The sequence below is a fragment of the Penicillium psychrosexuale genome, assembly GCF_028828465.1.
Source record: "Penicillium psychrosexuale strain IBT 29551 chromosome Unknown utg000002l, whole genome shotgun sequence".
Lineage (NCBI taxonomy): Eukaryota > Fungi > Ascomycota > Eurotiomycetes > Eurotiales > Aspergillaceae > Penicillium > Penicillium psychrosexuale.
Genome location: NW_026643187.1, coordinates 3,910,763 through 3,928,219, shown reverse-complemented (window position 1 = coordinate 3,928,219; position 17,457 = coordinate 3,910,763). Strand labels below are relative to the sequence as shown.

The following is a 17,457-nucleotide window of genomic DNA, read 5'->3' as shown; positions in this document are numbered from 1 at the left end:
GTCATATCTGAAGCATTAATTGATATTAAGAATCATATTGGGGAAAATAATTCAAGCTTTATACTGTCAATATCCTTTAATGTGGGCTATTTAGAGACTCAAATATGTCGTTCTAGCTCTATCCTAGTTAGCTCGTTTAGCCCTACTCCGTACATCCACCATCGATAGTTCAAAACGAGCACTCAGCCCAGAAACCAGCAAAAGACCAATCACAGATGCCCTAATACTGTCTTTTCAAAACGAATCTCGTCAAATGGGGACCGTGAAAGTCAGCGGCGCCAGCCAGGTACCTTGCGGGCGATTCACGCTGGCCACTTAAAACACAGCAATTATCATTGCCATTTGAAATCATACGCTTCATTGGTTGAGATATAGCTCCACTGGTATACTTCAACCTTGGAGGACATGTATTGACAATTGTACGATATCGAAAATGCAACCGACAGTGGGAGAGGGTGAGGAACTTGGAGACGGTGCCGTGGGAAAGGAGATGCTATATAATGTGATACCGTAGAACTTCCAGAGACTCAGTTGATTTTTCCTTCTCTTTCTTCTTTCTTGCTTTGTATACATAGCCATAAAAGTCTACTCACCACTATGGTCATCAATTCTGGAACAGATTCGGTCTCCTACAATGTCCCAGCTCCTCTGGAGGAAAAGCCCAAGACACGGCAGATGCCCGTGACCTTGCTTTCGGGATTCCTGGTATGAAACACAGCAGTTGTATGAACGTTGACTCATGTCCATGGACACTGACACCCATGTGTAGGGAAGCGGCAAGACAACACTCCTCAAACACATCCTCAAGTCCCCTGACCATGGGTTAAGGATTGCTGTCATCGTCAACGACATGAGCCAGTGAGTTCCACATCGAACGAAGAACATAGGGATTGAGCTAATTGCTTCGTTCCATTAGGCTGAACATCGACGCTACCCTCATCCAAAACCATAAAGTCTCCCAAACCACTGAGAAGCTTATTCGACTTCAAAACGGATGCATCTGCTGCACTCTGCGGGGAGACTTGCTGGCTGAACTGGCAGCTCTGACCAAGCGAAATGAGGTTGACTATGTCATCATTGAGTCGACCGGCATTAGCGAGCCTATGCAAGTGGCTGAGACTTTCACGTCGGAGTTCAGCTCGGCCATGCTGGAAGCCGAAGATCAGATTGCGAATGATGATGAGGAAGCAAAGAAGATCCTGAATGAAATGTATTGTTTCGTCACCACATCCCCGCTTATGATGGGCTTGCTGACATGTCTTGACACAGTGTGAACCTAGGTGGCTTGCACACAATGGCTCGGTTAGACACTACCGTCACTGTCATTGATGCCTTCAACTTGCTTTCCAGCTTCGACACAGCAGAGTTCCTCTCTGACCGCTATGGGAGGGAAGAGATTGTCCCCGAGGATGAGCGCACTATATCTGATCTGATGGTGGATCAGATTGAGTTCGCCGATGTGTTGATTCTCAATAAGGTCGAGACAGTTGACCAAGCAACCCGCGATAAGCTCATGCATTTGCTCAAGCTACTGAACCCAGTCGCAAAGATCCTCGAGTCAAACTACTCTCAAATAGACGTCCGGGAAATCATCAACACAAACAAATTTGATTTCGTCCGTGCTGCTTCTGGTCCTGGGTGGCTGCAGAGTCTGCACGAAATGACGATACAGACAACAGGCAATGGCGAGCGGTTGGCACCAAAGCCAGAGACCTTGGAGTAAGTTTGCCAGTTCTTTATTCATGAATCATTTACTGATCGATTATAGGTACGGTATCAACAACTTCGTCTACACTGCCCGTCGACCCTTCCATTCACGACGCCTCTTTGCTCTTCTTCATGACAAGTTCATCATTCTCCAGAACAATGAAGTCGAAGAAGAAGAAGGCGACGAGGAAGACGGGGAGGAAGAAGAGGAAGAAGATGCAATGGATACAGACTCCGACTCCGGGTCAGTGGAAGACTTTGACCAGCCTGATCCAGCGGTCATTATGAGCAATAAGCGTAACCACCCGGCCTTTGGTCCAGTTCTCCGCTCCAAGGGCTTCTTCTGGCTCACAACCAGACCCTGGCAATTTGGAGAATGGAGCCAAGCAGGTGGTATGCTGACTCTTGGATGCGGTGGGCCTTGGTTTACTGAACTCCCCGATGAGGCTTGGCCAGAAGACAAGGATGTACGGGAATCCATCCAAAATGATTTCCAAGGTGCCTGGGGTGATCGTCGCCAGGAAATAGTGTTCATTGGTGAAGGCATTGACACTGTCAAGATCACTGCTCTGCTGGATGAGTGTCTGCTAGATGATAAGGATATGAAGAAGTGGGAGAAGGTGATGAAGAACAAGAAAATGAGCAGAGACGAGAAGACAGATAAGTTAGCAAAGATGTGGGAAGATGGTTGGGAGGAATGGCCTGCATTTGAGGTCCAGGAAGAGGAAGAGGAAGAAGAAGAGCAGGAGCCGGAGCAGGGCAAGCATCGCATCAGCGAGTATCTGGGTCAGAAAAAAGGGACTAAACATGCTCATGGACACAACCACCGGATGGTTGCCGCATGATGTCGTGGTTGATGATTGTTGATGATAAAAAAGTGATTTCTGTTCAATTCTATCAATGTATTTAAGCATAAAATATCATTTTCAAAGAAGCCCATCATTTCTAGCCTTGACCAAGCGTAATAAATGAGGTTAGAGGCGTGTACTTGGTACTCCGTACCTTTCACAGTTATGAAGTTGGTTGTGGCTTGTGGCAGAATAGTACAGGCGGTAAGTGACAGATTAGAACTGATAAGATAGAAGCTCAGAGATAACGATCCGCTGAATGTCGGTTCTGCTCTTCCTCTTCCCCCATCTCTTCCTTACACAATCTCATGAGTACTCCTTTGAATCAATTCAAGCCTTACTTTTTTTCAAAATAAACTCTTCTAGCTCCCTTACCGCGCTGATTTGAGTGTTGCACATCGGTGCCAGATCGCGCTACGCCTTGCTTCGGAGCTTCGAGCTACTCCAACCCCCGCACTCCTCAAACGGCATAACGGTTACTCAACGATCGCTCCAGCCGACCCTCCCGCCGTGAATTGAACTTCCCAACCTTGGGAAGATGATACAGGTCTGACTGCAGATATCCGACTCCGTACCACCATCCCAGTCAACAACTGGGATCCTTGCGGCATTCCCGGGCGAGATTCGCACATGCAGATGTCAACAGTCGGTCTTTGCCGTTAAATTGAGCTCGACTAGCCCCTTTTACCATTCTTCTTTGTGATCACAGAGGAGATTCGACCTTGTGTTGGTCTGATTATCCCTGCCTAATACAAATAAATTGCGCCGTAAGTACACCCAATCAATTCTGAATGCATATCCCAGATGCTAACATACCATATCCAGATATCTGTCTTCAATGGAGGTAAGAAACTCTTTCCGCCCAAAGCACATCCCCTCGCACCATATTCCCTATAATACCTCGAACCCCGGCTAGGTCATCCGGCGAAGCTCGGCTAGTTACCGCGTCCCGCTGCATCCATGCACGGGCCGTTGTGAGACAGCTGCTTGGTCCCGGACCCTTGGGCTATTTCCGGAAGAATCACTAGAGACCTGTCTATGCAGCCAAACGCGCCCTGAAATAGGCAAGGCACGGATTTCCAAATTTGGAGCGTCTGTCACGGTTCCTGTTATAATGGGCCCGTTGCAAGATAGTCCCATTTTGTCTCCGTCCTCAGCCTCGGGCTTTTCCTTGTTATTCCAAGGATACTAGCCTGGTTGGGTTCGCTGACTGCCCAATGCCCTTTTCCTTTCCAACATGTGATGCGTTGATTTATTCCACCCTGCCCCTAATCATGAATCTCCCGTCCCTATAACCATAAGCTTTCTCTTGCTTCCACATTCTCCCAAAATGTATACCCCTTTTGTTTGATTAAATGTCCGACTCACCGGCAGCCCGCGTGAGCCGGCCTCATGGTCCTTTTATAGGACGTGAGCTCAATTTTTGGAAGCGACGGCGTGAAATTCCATTGCCCAAGACTGAAGCTGAGCTAAGCCTTCTGGATATTTTACAGGGAAGCAGACAAGTGGCTGCGCCAACTCAGGCCAAATCGGCCTCTGTGCCTAACACCAAAGGCCCTGATGTTAAACCTCGTCTTCTTCTAATGGGACTCCGACGGCAAGTCTTCTCTGCTAGCTTTCGCACAACTGAGATACTAACTGTGTACTAGGAGTGGTAAGTCATCTATTGCTAGTGTGGTATTCCATAAGATGCCGCCAAATGAGACACTCTTCTTGGAGTCGACTACCCGGATTCAGAAGGACTCGATTCAGTAAGTTCGAAAGAATAGACGTGCTTGATGTGCTTTCCGCTGACCTGGAGTTTGCAGCTCTTTCATGGACTTCCAAGTCTGGGATTTCCCAGGTCAGCTCGAATACTTTGAGTCCGCTTTTGACCTCGAAGATATCTTCGGCAGTCTGGGCGCCCTGGTTTGGGTGATCGACGCACAAGATGACTACCTGGACTCAGTGGCACGGCTCAACCGAACCATATTGACCGTTCAGCAGTTCTATCCCGGGATCAACATCGAAGTCTTCATCCACAAGGTCGATGGACTGTCAGACGAGTACCGCACCGACACGTTCCAGGACATTGTGCAGCGCATCTCCGATGAGCTCAGTGACGCTGGATACGAGAATGCGCCCGTGCACTACTACCTGACCTCTATCTACGATTACTCGGTCTTCGAAGCCTTCAGCAAAGTGATCCAGAAGCTGATCCCCAACTTATCTACACTTGAGAACCTCATCAACACCCTCGCCAACAATTGTGGGTTTGAAAAGACATACCTCTTCGATGTTCTGAGTAAGATTTATATCGCCTCCGACACTCGACCTGTTGACATGGCTTGCTATGAGATGTGCTCTGATTATATTGACGTGATTGTCGACATCTCAGAGTTGTACTCTTGGGATCACCCAGTTCGTAAACGATTGGGCGACCAGATCCAAGAAGCAGAAAGCCATGTGGTGTTGCATGATCAGACTATGATCCATTTGATGGAGATGAACAAGTATGTCTCTCAAAGTGTATCTTTATTGTCTATACTGACTTTATTCTACAGATACCTCTGTCTAGTCTCGGTGATTCGCAATCCCGAAGCCAAGGACAAGCGAGGTCTGATTGACATGAACTGCCGTACTTTCCAAGACGCCCTGAACGAAGTCTTCTCGCGTAGCTGGGAAGAAGGGTCTACGGCCCAAGAAGGGGAATCTGCAGCTGTAAGCAAATGATGGAAAATAAATCGAGGCAAACTTGACGTTCGAACCAAAAAGCCGGGTGTAATTTTCGGTTGCGATATGAATTCAAGCCTCTTGTATCTTTAGCGACGAATGCAGCTTGCGAAATAAAACATATTCGATCAAAACCAAACCAAATCCTGTAAATGTGAAGTTGTGGATAAGTCGAAGTCCGACCGACAGCTGGTCGAATGTTAGAATGGGACCGCTAATTTTTAGCGCCTCTTGGCCCAGAGGAACATGTATTAATCCGAATTCCGAGAGCTCGGCGAATGTCAGACATCAGCGAATGTCGGGATTCTTTTAGGGGTTATAATACCCTAGTACAGAAGAAGATAGGATTTAGTGGTAAAGATAATACTGTAAATAATGATCACGGGGTCTTTATGAACGTCTATTATAAGCTATGAAGACATCCTAGTGTAAAGAGAGATCTCGACATTCGCTAAGACCCCTCTGAGCAGATAGATGGTCGAAACGCGGATTAACACGGATTAATATATTTTCCTTCACGCTAAATTAGCGGTCCCATTCTAACATTCGATCAGCTGTATGCCCAGTCGAAGTCCACTCGGAGCTGGGCACTTGCCTCGGGTTTTGTCAGCCAAGTCCTCCACCTGTGCAACTCCAATGACAACAATCCAAATGGTCATTGTCTGATCTTACAACTCCTCAACTCAAATTCAGGAGAGATGACAGAACTCCGCCAGCGACCAACAGCCACGTCAAAGTCCAGCAATGGGCCCGACAAAGAGCCGACCTCCGGACAGCACTCCATAAACGACGAAGCCAGCCAGGACCACGGCATAAGCCTGCTGGACATACTCCGCGTGATTGTGACCCTACTCGTCGCCTGCGGTGGTCTCTCATATTATGTGACTTCCTCCGAGTCCGTGCTGTGGGGGTACAGACCATGGTATACACGGTGGCCGGTGGTGAAGCAGTGGGTGGTATGCGAAATCCCGGTCCTCAGTTTACAAAAAATGAAAAAGTCACGTCGATTCAAGCTAACACATCCATTTCAACAATAAAGCAAGGCCCTGTTATCCTGAGACCAAGTCAACTATCCCTCTACAACGGCACGGACACCAGTCTCCCCCTGTACGTCGCGGTGAACGGGACCGTCTTCGACGTCTCGGAAAATCGCATGATCTACGGACCCGGTGGGAGCTACAACTTCTTTGCGGGGCGGGACGCAACGCGCGCTTTTGTCACGGGCTGCTTTAAAGAAGATCTTACGAACGACTTGCGCGGTGTCGAGATTATGTTCATGCCGGTTGAGGATGTCGAGAATGAGGCTGTGACTTCTGCGCAGAGGAAAATCCGTCGCGAGAAGGAGTTACGGGCTGCTAGAGCGCGGGTTGAGGAGACTGTCAAGAGGTGGACTGGATTCTTTGCGAATCATGCAAAGTATTTTGAGGCTGGGAGGGTGGTTGATGATGGAGGTGTTGATGGAGAGCCGTTGCCGCTGTGTGAGAGCGCGCAGCAGCAGCGACCGAAGAGGAGTGCGATGGTGGAAGAGTCGTAGGATTACTGTTTTTGCTGGGTCGGTGTAGATAGTGCAAATTGTAGGTGGTAGAGGCCGAAAGAAGTCTACGGAATATGACGCATGTCCTTTTCATGAAGTTTTGTAGATTTTTTGATTCAGTTCGCACTACCTGACATATATCAGGAGTGCGAATGTTCCACACCCTTCAAGAGTCAGACGTTAATCCACTATGCATCATGCCCAGCCGGGCTTCCCAAGGTAAATGATATCATTCGTAGCAAGGAAAAGAAAACCGCGAGAAAAGACGAGAGACGAGACGTTTACTCGGCGGTGACGGCACGGGCTATTGAAGAAGATCATCAGCATTGGAATTTCGAGGGATAAGGGGTGTTGAGGAACGCACTGTAGATGCTCAGGCTGGAGTGACCAACGACCTTCTTGATCTGGCCGTTAGCCTCAAGGTCAGCGAGAGCCTGGCGGGCAAGGCTGCCGTTGATCTTGAGACGATCGACAAGGGTGGCGACAGTGATCAGACGGTAGGACTGGACATCCTTCTGAAGCTTGTCGTTGGTGGCCTTGTCGAGAACGACAGCGTGCTGGGCCTTGTCCTTGACTGTAGGGCGAAAGACATGTCAGTAAATGTTGCTTCTTGGTGCTATTGCGTATCCCCAGCTCGTCCAACGATTTCGTTCGTGTCTTGTGGGAACTCGGCGGAAATCGTCACGATCGCATGGTTGGTGATTGCGTACCCTTGCCCTTGGACCACTTCTTCTTTTGCTTCTTGCCTCCTGTTGCTGCGGGCGCCTGTTCGTCACATTTCGATTAGTATTCTGTCTTCCGAGTTGTATATTGGGATGCTGGGGAACTCACCATTTTGTCGGATGAGGTGGATGTTCAAAGGAAGAGGGCGACGTCCAGAAGCCGCTCAAGTGCGAAAAGGCAGTGGGGTGTGACTGAGGTGAGCCCTAAGCCCTTGATCGGTTAGTGTGCATGTTGTCATTGGCTGACGTGTTTGATTACATAATGTGGCTGGATAACCAGTTCCTGCCTGAGGTGTCTCTTATACCAACCGCATATCATTTTGGGTGCACCTACTCCGTAGACTCTAGAGAAGACACTCTTGTCTAGGAACAAAGGAAAAAAGATTCTATGTGATTTCAAACTGTCCTCGTTTCCAACATCAACATCAACAATAATGCGTGACAACAGTCTTTGAAGTCATCGTGCATTACTATACATCGAACACCACAACCTCGAAGCTAACTAATAAATAAAGCATGAAATCCCTTCTTGAAAAGCTTCTGTCGGTGCTCATATAGACCGTCTTTGCTCAAACCCTGGAGAAATTCATAAATATCAAAAAATTCGTCTTCATCCTCTCCATCCATGTCCGCTTCAATACCACCATGTCCCACGTCCTCTGTCTCATTCGGTGAACTGTGATCGCCTGTCGAATGCTCTTTGGAAGAACCCGGATTTTCGCTGTCTTTGTTGTTGCTATTCTTATCCACTTGCTTCATGACTTCGAGAAGGATCTTTTCGGTAATACCTAGGCTAAACATCGGGCCTCAGAGAAGGGAATTTCGGGTCACTTTGGCATTCTCGCTTTCTGGTCGCAGATCTGAGATACATTGCGCATAGACATTTTGATAGAACTTCAGTGTGTCCGGTGAGTCTTCCCAAACATTTTTCTCGTCATGAATCCCTGTTCCATCTCTTCACTCCATATATATACACTCGGATCCCAGTCGCGCATCAGCCATAGTGTATAAGACTCATTCCCTATACTCGGCGAACTGGTATGCGCACCGTGCCAATCGAGGATTGCCCGCACAGAACCATCTTCCGAGACAAGGAAGTTGAAAATATTGGGGTTTGGATGTGACAAAACGAAGGATTTTCCACCATTTGGCTCTGGAGTCCAGTCGACAAACATCCGAAGAAGCTTCAGCAACCCCTTTCGATGCTCAACCTCCTCGTTCCCCCATCTGTCCAGATGAGAAGTACAACCCTCTTTGAGACCCGAGAATGGGTCGTTGTTCACGGGTACAACACCTATAAGGCAATCTTGGTCGTCAAATCACAGGGGCCTATCTTCGTTGAAAGTGTATTTTCCAAGCTGGATATACGCTGCAGCAATATCCGGCAGACAGCGTGTACGCCGAGCCTGTACAACTTCTTTCGGAGATTCCCGGTCATGCCAGACTTCGTCCAAAGGCCGAGCGTCGATGAACTCCATGAGAATGAAGGGAACTTTGAGCTTGTTTGTGCATGTATTGTTGTATGAAATGACCTCGGGGATTGGTATGGTTGTCTCACGCCGCAGCATGATCATCGTAAATGCTTCCGAGCGAAGGGTCTCGGCATCGTCTTTGTCAAATTGGTCAGGGGTTCCGATAGCTGGGACTTTGAGGATCCAGCTAACTCCGTCGGCAAACTTCACCCTATAGCAAATGTGCTCCCCTATGAAAGTAGGAGACTCAACCTCAACGTTAGGAATTTTCTTCTTATCGTTTGAAAGAGTCTTCGCGCGAATCGTTGTCATGTATTCACGAATACGCTTCGCTTTCACTCTTTCCAATACTGCTTCGAATGGATCTATGTCGATGGAATCCGAGTCATCATCCTCCTCCTCATCAGAATCTTCATTTTCACACCGTCGCTTCAGTGTGATATGATCCACGATTGATGATGAGAATGAAACAACTGCCTTGGCAATTCCCCGAATGCGTTTGGAAAGCCGTGAAAGATGATCCATAATCACCGCTGTTAGACGCTATCAGGAAATCTTCAGTACATGTAGATTATAGCATCAACAAATAAAAGTAGCTTTATTTGGAATTGGTGGCGGATTAATATCCAAGTCGAAGTCGAGTGATGCGAAATAGGCCGAGTGAAGCCAGGCATTATATAAGGGATTTGCTTGTCGAATATTATCCTTTTTACATGCCACATACTATTGATATAGAAGCAAGAGTTGAAGGCCAATAATGAGTCTGGTGAAAGACATTGGTGGTTTTTGTTTTCAATGAATGTGTTCCAATAATAGATTGGGAATTGCTTCATTGACAACAAGAATAGCAGTATCAAAGCCCGCAATTTCTGAACAGAGTCGTTTCATGTAGTGAGGCCATTCTCTTCGACTCATATTTCCTTTCGAGAATTCTTTGTACTCAAATATTGCGCAGATATATGTCCAAGGACTCGGATTCCTTTGTTCACACCTGCTTATCCTTACCTAGTGCTTCTCTAGCTCTGTCTCTTTATCTCTTAATGTTCATATCTGCTTTTATAATTTCTATAGCTTTCTTTCAGACTTCTAATAGTCCAAGCCTCGCAGGATGATGTGGCTCCTACGTCGAATCCTCTGCTCGATACGTTCCACCCATAGCTAAATGACGCAGCCTATGATGGTACCTTAATTCAGAGCACGAGATATATGGGATTGGACTATAAAATTTTGGCGCCGTTTCAGGCGAGGATGAACTACTTCCAGTCAATATTCAAACAACAAAACGAATAAATTAAACTGCAAATTCGGGCTCGTGGCCCAAACGAAATTCCGCCAAAGGCACTTTCCATGCCCTCAACCTTTCGTCATCAAATATAGCATAACCCCAGCGCCATACAGATTTAGGCGCACAATCGACATCAATAGCTTCTTCAAAAGTTTGTCCCAGTGTCTCAGGTAGCACATGCACCTGTTTCCATTCGAGGTTAGGTTGCTCGATAGATGGCAAAGTCGACCAAAGCTGCTCATAATCTTGAACTGCGTGCCGATCTGCAGGATAAAGAAAAGGAACCATCATATCTTCCGTCACATACATGTTAGGGAAGGAGCTAAGCAGGTCTTCCATTCCATTGGAAATCACCATATCACGCTGAATCAGGGGCGTCCCGTGAAGAAGGCGGTAGACAAACTCTGGTCCCATTGAAGCTATCGAATTCGAAAATTCCCAAAGGAGCTCGACATGTGCGAGTTTGCTCACCCTACTCCATGGAGGCCGCACATCCCGAGGGAGGGATTCGAAATATGGATACGTCAAATAATCTTTGGTCATATGCTTCTCGACAAGGCTATGGAGACCGGCAGAGATTCCCTTGTAAATATCGTCTGAACATTGTCGTGAAGAATGCCCATAGACAGCCTATTTCTTGTAATTCCCAAAAAGGCATACTCCCAAAGAACAAGCGATATGCCACGTCATGGAGATGAAAGTCTCTTGTGAGACTACCACCCCAACAATTGTGTTTTAATCCATCGGAACTCGGCTGTTCATCCTCACCAAAAATATTGGAGTAAATTTGCAGTCGACACAAAGCCCTAAGAAACCGGTGCTTTTCGGTGTAAGACATCTGAATGGGGATAATTGAGTTCTCCCATTGATCGTGTGATATCCATGGGGGCCGCGGTGCTTTCGTCTCATACTCTTTTTAAAAAAAGTGGAACACCTTGTGAAGATAAAATAGGTTGAAGATTTCTTCTAGATTGCTGGGCTGATCTATCCAAATCAATGTACTCAGCCCAAGGTTACTGATATCTTCTTTGCGACGCCAGGTGCCTAACATGGCAATTGCTTCGTGTCTGTAATAACATATATGCAGACCACGAGACCGCGTAGCAGCAACTGCATCTCCTAGAAGCAGTCCCCATTGATCCTTGACGATGCGACAGAGAGCTTTTTGTCCCACCGTAACGTAGGCTTGGTGAACAATCGGCGATGAAAGAATGAAGGACTTTAGAGAAGCCAGATCGGGTATTTCAAGCAAAAGAAGAATGAGCAGCTCCGTTGGGAGCCCTTCTAGTGTCGATTTGGCCTTAGGAAGAAAAGTCAGCATCAAATTTTTCAGTATTGGAGCTTGCACTTTACCATAACGACTGTGATATGATAAATTTCCGATGTTACGAAAAAAAGGAGGAAAAGGGAAACTGTGGGGTCTTACGTAAGGCTTCTGCCCGCGCAAAACAAGGCAAAGCGGCTTCACAATGTATTCTTAGCCAACAGCTGAGGTTACAATCGATTATGTTTCAAAAGGCTATGGTGGAAATTCACTTGAGGCCAATCAATCTAATTCTGGGGCGGTATGTATTGTGGTGAGAGCCGCTAGCCATGAATATCAATTATGCTTTCGATTCGTGTATGCTCGGACTTATCTATTTACAGTGAATCTCGATTTTAATGAAAGGGGCTTTCACTGTATTACCCTGGTGTTTATCTTGAGGTTATTTTCCAATATCACCCCTGTCCTCTTGCATACATGCCTACCATGTTGTAGGGCTAATGTCAGAGTGAAACAACCACAATCTTGCATGTTCGCCAAATACTCCCCATTTATTACCATCAGTTGCCCAAATATGGGCGCGTAAATCATCATCTGAAACTTCCAGTGGTTTGTGCTTTTTCAAGTTGGTCGGGGTCCTAGCGAGGAGTATGGCCTGAGCATCTGGCGAGCTCCCTATATAGTCCTATATTATACCCCAGAAGAAATGTATTATTCTCATGCTTATTCAATATAAGTATTGGCTAGAGATATTTTGCTTTGACTCATATTCTGTGATTATGGGTTTTCTCGGTGGAAAGCTGCGCTCGAAACCTCAAAGGAAGCTCTCTGAGCCTACATACTAAATTCCCGAATACGCTCAGCAGCCAGTTGCACGAAATCTTGCGCAGCATAAACCGAGCCCATATTACGCAGGGGCATAGGGGCCAGGGTTACTTTCGGATTTAATGCATACATTGGTGCCTTAATGCCTTAATTTGGTATGGCAGAAAAATCAAGATACTGAAGAGGGGACCCCTGAGGGGCACCGACAGCCCTGTCTGCGAAACAGGTGTGAGAGCAGAGTCGTCACTGGGAGTAGTATGGTGCTAGAGAGGAGAACACCATGGGGTGACTACTGAGAATGGAAGTGGAAAGGTGTCTGCGTTGCTATCTAGTTATGCCTTGGGAGTGCTTTTATGTCACATAGCCGCTTAGTCATCCTGCTCTGGAAACCCCACTACAATACCTGAATTACAATTACGGAGACCTAGCCATATGAATATGAAGCTATTTCTGCCATGCAAATCTATATATCGTATCATTCTTGGGCGGTTTAGACCTGAATTCAGAGGTAATAGCGATCTAATCAATTATATATATCTCTTAAGAGAAAATAATATATATAGATTCCTAAATGAAGGTAGATCAGGAGGAGAGGAAAGGAAAAGGAAGAGAGGAAAGGAAAAGGAAGAGAGGAAAAGGAAGAGACGAAAGGGGGATTAGTCCTGGTAGATAGCGCGTAGGAGTAGGTATTACCTTAGTAATAGATATTTACCTTAATAAGTTAGTAAGGGTTCGTCTGGTGTACTAGTTATTCTATACCGAAAGCCTTATAATATACTGTATCCTAGGGCCTAAAAGTGGTTAGGTTGAAGGCCACCATCAGGCCAAATACAGGCCAAATACAGGCACCAAGGCCGCAATGCATTGCATTAAATCCGAAAGTAACCCTATGCCCCTGCGTACCCATATGGTCCCCACTTCCAGAAGGCACCACAGCAAGAAGAGATACATAATCGAAGGGGAAACGGAGATTTCCCTCGGGCCACCTTGATCCCCGAGACCGTGCCCATTCGTTTTACTAACTTAGGCAGCAGCATGCATACTCTGACCCTTTGAGACTAGAACAGAAGCGTAGTCAAATCAGATGCATGCTGAGCACGAAAAATATCACACCGCAGGTGACATCAAGGATATGGAACCCCTAGTCCTTCAACACAGTCGACATTCACATTGCATATCAACTGTGATTGGGACCTAAGGTTAAGTTCAACCCAGCCGATCACCAAAGGATCAAGACTGGAGTTGCGGCTGCTCAAGCACGTGGGCCAGAGAGGCCCAAAAGCCGAGATAGCAAGAATCTCTGTCTCTTAGCTCTAACATGTGATATTAGATGGGGGGCAGCAGAGCCTGGTTGACAGAGTTATTTCTATATATGTAACCATTATCCTTTCGTTGGCGAAGAAAGAGCAAAATAGCTGTTCATTCTATGTAGTAGACGAAGATCGTCGGGCAGGTTCTGATGCTATGAAGCTTGTGTATGACAATCGTATGCCTATATTTCACTCAACTTACATGTAGTTTCCATCAATTTATTTGCCATAATTGTTCTTACTGGACTGTAACATATGTGTATATATCCATCGAGATATATACAAATTTATATGGAGATAACTACATATCTACGATGGGGATGAGATAACGCAAGACGGTTATAGTTTCAGCACAAGGCAATACTCTCAACAAAGGCAAAACCTTCAACAAAGGCAATACCCTCAACATAACGACAGAAGACAGGAAGATCAAAGAAAAATCAAAAACCAAATAGATAGCTGCAGACCATAAATAGTGCAAAGCAGTAAGACGGCCGAGTCAAAAAATGAAACATGCCGTCTCTGCCCATCAAGAGTCCAAAAAGAGTAGCTTCACTTTTTGACATACTCCTCGGCAATTTGTTCCGTAACATGCTTCCGCTTGTTGATACTAGATTGGCCGGCAGAATTCGGCATGATGCGCTCGGGAGCACTGATGAAGGTTTGGTTCTGCTCCGGCGTGAAGGTTTCGCCTCGCTTTTCTGCAGACTCTCTGCCCTTCTTATCCAGATCGGCTGCCTGCTCGGCCGAGATATCCAGCTGATAGCGTGCTGAGGTGCTATTGGTATTGCTAGTCATTGCGATTGAACTGCAAGTTATTGTTAGACAATCATAGAATACGACACAAAAGAGGGCCCTTGAAGGGAATAAGAAGAACTCACATCAAGTATCCAAGGCAGGGAAGATGACAAGGCTTTTAGGCTTGAGTAAAATGAGATAGAGTATTGGTATTGCAGATATCCAGCGGAGTAAAAGACTCGAGGAAGGCAGGCGCTCACTTGAATCTGATCACAGAAAGGTGAGTTGCCACCCATTTATACCTGACAGAAGTAATAATTGAGTAATGTATAGAGAATGAGATAATATTTCTCCTTGAAACTAGATTACCTCAACATGCAAGCTAGACAATGGCAAGCAACCAATCCGATATGGACTTGAGGCTATACAGGACGTGGTATATCAATGAGGATCGAACTATTGGTGGAACAGTATAAGCCGGGCAAGTATATAGTCAGCCCAACGCGAGGCCTCGGAGCCCTCTGCGCTTACGACATAATTAAAACAGCGCCAGATGCGCCGATGATGCTAATGGAAACATACCCCTGCACTGGCCCGCCGTGCCTAGACCGCAAATGAGTGTGGGTGACTCACTGATATTGATTCACGTATATGTTTGTGGCCTCTTTACTGGCTAAATCCAGGAAGTCTTCGAAACAAATCCAAAATCATGGGATGGATTACTGGCTCAGACCGCGGCGCTGCGGCGGGGGAAAGGCATTGCTGTCACGCTCGGAGGTTCTACACGGGCAAAACCACGCAAATTTCATGCCTTGTGATGTATATGATGGCTTGATATGTTTCAGAGATAGTCATGAGGACTGATATAATTTGTGATGTTAAGACTGCGCAGTACTGCGCAGATTACGTGGAGAAATATCATGTGCGTTGGTAGCCAACAAAATGGGAAGCCAAGTTTGTGATATGAATGAACGCGCAACTGTTCACCTAAATCGATGTAGTATATGGTGCAGACTCTAAAAGTGGAGCCTTTATTATCTTATACGGAGTATAGACAAACGACGTATTACACGATATAGATGTACTACTACCTATATGTATGTGCATATACACACCTTCATCACACCTGGCCCACAAAGCCAATAAGACGGTTATTCATAACTAACTAGTTGATAACTAACCAACACTCTGGTTGACCAAGCGTCTCAAGAAGTGATGTGTCTCATCCACGAGGGATCATCGAAGGTCATGTGATTATACCTTTTATGCCCAATTCTGCCCCTATTCAAGCTCCATTTCCACTCTTCTCCTCTGTCTTCTCCTCTGAACCTCATCGTGCAATATCTCTCATTCATTCTTGAAAAGCCAACATGCAACCACACATGTCTTACGATGATGTTGCCTGGGAGAAAAGCGAGGAAATAACTGATACTTGGGTTCTCCAGTTTTTCGACCCCAACATCGCAAGACCGGTCGGAGACTTTCTACTTAAAAATCATGAGCCAGATTACCCACTTCGGTTTTCTCTCTTGGGAAAGGGTACATACAATATTGCATTTTGGATGTCGTACAAAACAGGTGTTGCCGCCACCATACGCTTTCCCCTACCCGGTGCGGCTATGTTTCTCGAGGAAAAGCTTCGGAACGAGGTTGCCATTATGCGATACCTTCATGATGCGACTTCAATCCCGGTGCCATTCATTCTCCACTGCGGTTCTAAGAAAGAGTCTCCCTTGGAGTTGGGCCCTTTCATTATCATGGAATATGTCGAACATGACACGAATATGTACGACCTTCTCAATATCCCAAATTACCCACCTGCGGAAAGGGGAAGGCTTAACCCCGATATCAATGAGGACACTCTTCAAGCATTATATGGGGAGCTAGCTGGCGTTCTTTTGCAACTTTCAAAAGTACACTTCCCTCGGATCGGATCATTGAGTCGGGTTGACGACTTTACATGGGAAGTGGTGAGTCGTCCTTTATCAATGAATTCAAACGAACTCGTTAGACTAGGGTCCCTACCTCAGTCAGAATTACCAAGCTACGAGACAATATTTACCTCAGCATCTTCGTACTTCGAAGCCCTGGCGGAACTTCACATTGCCAATCTCATCCATCAAAGAAACGACGCAATCGAGTCTGCAGATGATTGCCGACGCAAGTTCGTTGGTAGATACCTCTTCCGCAAGCTAGCCCGCGAGGGTAAGCTCACCAAGCGATGGGTAGCATTCGATACAGGCCCGTTCAAAATATGGTGTGATGATTTCCGACCAACTAATGTTCTTGTCAACAATGACTCTAAAGTGACCGGCGTCGTGGATTGGGAGTTCACATACGCGGCTCCGGTGGAGTTTTCCTACGCGCCACCTTGGTGGCTTCTTATTGAAACACCGGAGTACTGGCCTCAAGGTCTTGAGGACTGGACAAACGTGTTCGATCGCCGGCTCCAGACATTTTTGAAGGCGATGATCGATCGTGAAAACGCTACCGCTACGAAAGAAGAAGATCGACTCTCCGGTCCAATGCGAGAAAGTTGGGAGAGTGGTGACTTTTGGATTGCATATGCCGCGAGGACCACCCGTGCCATCGATGTGATATATTGGGAAAAGATCGATCAGCGCTTCTTTGGACCGGCGGACAATGTCGAGGATGCGTGGAGGCAGAGACTTGATCTCTTAAGTGACACGGAGAAAGATGAGATGGAACTACTTGTGGCAAAAAAGGTTAAAGAGATGGAAAGCAGAGTTCTGGCTTGGGATCCAGATGAGTATACGCTGTCCCATATAGACATCGCGAAGACTCATGCTGCGAAGAAAAAGCTCGAGAAGGAGAAGGAGGAGGGAGAGAAAGATATCCCCAAGTCAGAGGACAACAAGGTTGAAGTTCAGGCCATTGAAACAAGGCCAAGTGACCTTGATGTTGAGCAGATAGCTGAGAAATTGGAAGAACTCTCAGCTTAGTGATTATGATAGTTAGTATCTTGGTAAATAGTGGAGTTTGGAGTTTGGTGCTTTGAATAGTTTAAAGGACTCTCATC

The 17,457-nt window shown here is 46.4% G+C and overlaps 10 protein-coding genes across 10 annotated transcripts; 5 read left to right on the top strand and 5 right to left on the bottom strand.

Annotated features, from left to right (window-relative positions):
* Positions 1-597: 597 nt before the first annotated feature.
* On the top strand, positions 598-2,552 carry N7518_002640 (uncharacterized protein; the record flags this gene model as incomplete). Its single annotated transcript, XM_057183568.1, has 5 exons — positions 598-705; positions 770-858; positions 917-1,210; positions 1,270-1,719; positions 1,769-2,552. The coding sequence occupies 5 exons, from the start codon at positions 598-600 to the stop codon at positions 2,550-2,552; spliced, it is 1,725 nt and encodes a 574-aa protein (XP_057045018.1).
* Positions 2,553-2,720: 168 nt separating this feature from the next.
* N7518_002639 (uncharacterized protein) lies at positions 2,721-3,074 on the top strand (the record flags this gene model as incomplete). The annotated part of the gene is made up of 2 exons (XM_057183567.1): positions 2,721-2,759; positions 2,922-3,074. 2 exons carry the CDS (start codon positions 2,721-2,723, stop codon positions 3,072-3,074), a joined length of 192 nt encoding a protein of 63 aa, XP_057045017.1.
* Positions 3,075-4,244: 1,170 nt separating this feature from the next.
* Positions 4,245-5,267, top strand: N7518_002638 (GTR/RAG family Ras-related GTP-binding protein; the record flags this gene model as incomplete). The annotated part of the gene is made up of 3 exons (XM_057183566.1): positions 4,245-4,306; positions 4,364-5,047; positions 5,099-5,267. The coding sequence occupies 3 exons, from the start codon at positions 4,245-4,247 to the stop codon at positions 5,265-5,267; spliced, it is 915 nt and encodes a 304-aa protein (XP_057045016.1).
* A 919-nt stretch (positions 5,268-6,186) lies between these two features.
* N7518_002637 (putative heme/steroid binding domain protein) lies at positions 6,187-6,801 on the top strand (the record flags this gene model as incomplete). The annotated part of the gene is made up of 1 exon (XM_057183565.1): positions 6,187-6,801. The coding sequence occupies one exon, from the start codon at positions 6,187-6,189 to the stop codon at positions 6,799-6,801; it is 615 nt and encodes a 204-aa protein (XP_057045015.1).
* A 124-nt stretch (positions 6,802-6,925) lies between these two features.
* On the bottom strand, positions 6,926-7,685 carry N7518_002636 (40S ribosomal protein eS25). Its single transcript, XM_057183564.1, has 4 exons — positions 7,633-7,685; positions 7,512-7,566; positions 7,166-7,375; positions 6,926-7,105 (listed from the first exon to the last, which is right to left on the bottom strand). The coding sequence occupies exons 1-4, from the start codon at positions 7,633-7,635 to the stop codon at positions 7,083-7,085; spliced, it is 291 nt and encodes a 96-aa protein (XP_057045014.1). The 5' UTR covers positions 7,636-7,685; the 3' UTR covers positions 6,926-7,082.
* A 336-nt stretch (positions 7,686-8,021) lies between these two features.
* Positions 8,022-8,324, bottom strand: N7518_002635 (uncharacterized protein; the record flags this gene model as incomplete). Its single annotated transcript, XM_057183563.1, has 1 exon — positions 8,022-8,324. The coding sequence occupies one exon, from the start codon at positions 8,322-8,324 to the stop codon at positions 8,022-8,024; it is 303 nt and encodes a 100-aa protein (XP_057045013.1).
* Positions 8,325-8,842: 518 nt separating this feature from the next.
* N7518_002634 (uncharacterized protein) lies at positions 8,843-9,520 on the bottom strand (the record flags this gene model as incomplete). The annotated part of the gene is made up of 1 exon (XM_057183562.1): positions 8,843-9,520. One exon carries the CDS (start codon positions 9,518-9,520, stop codon positions 8,843-8,845), a length of 678 nt encoding a protein of 225 aa, XP_057045012.1.
* Positions 9,521-10,286: 766 nt separating this feature from the next.
* N7518_002633 (uncharacterized protein) lies at positions 10,287-10,694 on the bottom strand (the record flags this gene model as incomplete). Its single annotated transcript, XM_057183561.1, has 1 exon — positions 10,287-10,694. The coding sequence occupies one exon, from the start codon at positions 10,692-10,694 to the stop codon at positions 10,287-10,289; it is 408 nt and encodes a 135-aa protein (XP_057045011.1).
* Positions 10,695-14,231: 3,537 nt separating this feature from the next.
* N7518_002632 (uncharacterized protein) lies at positions 14,232-14,477 on the bottom strand (the record flags this gene model as incomplete). The annotated part of the gene is made up of 1 exon (XM_057183560.1): positions 14,232-14,477. One exon carries the CDS (start codon positions 14,475-14,477, stop codon positions 14,232-14,234), a length of 246 nt encoding a protein of 81 aa, XP_057045010.1.
* A 1,310-nt stretch (positions 14,478-15,787) lies between these two features.
* Positions 15,788-17,380, top strand: N7518_002631 (phosphotransferase family protein; the record flags this gene model as incomplete). Its single annotated transcript, XM_057183559.1, has 1 exon — positions 15,788-17,380. The coding sequence occupies one exon, from the start codon at positions 15,788-15,790 to the stop codon at positions 17,378-17,380; it is 1,593 nt and encodes a 530-aa protein (XP_057045009.1).
* Between the last annotated feature and the right edge of the window lie 77 nt (positions 17,381-17,457).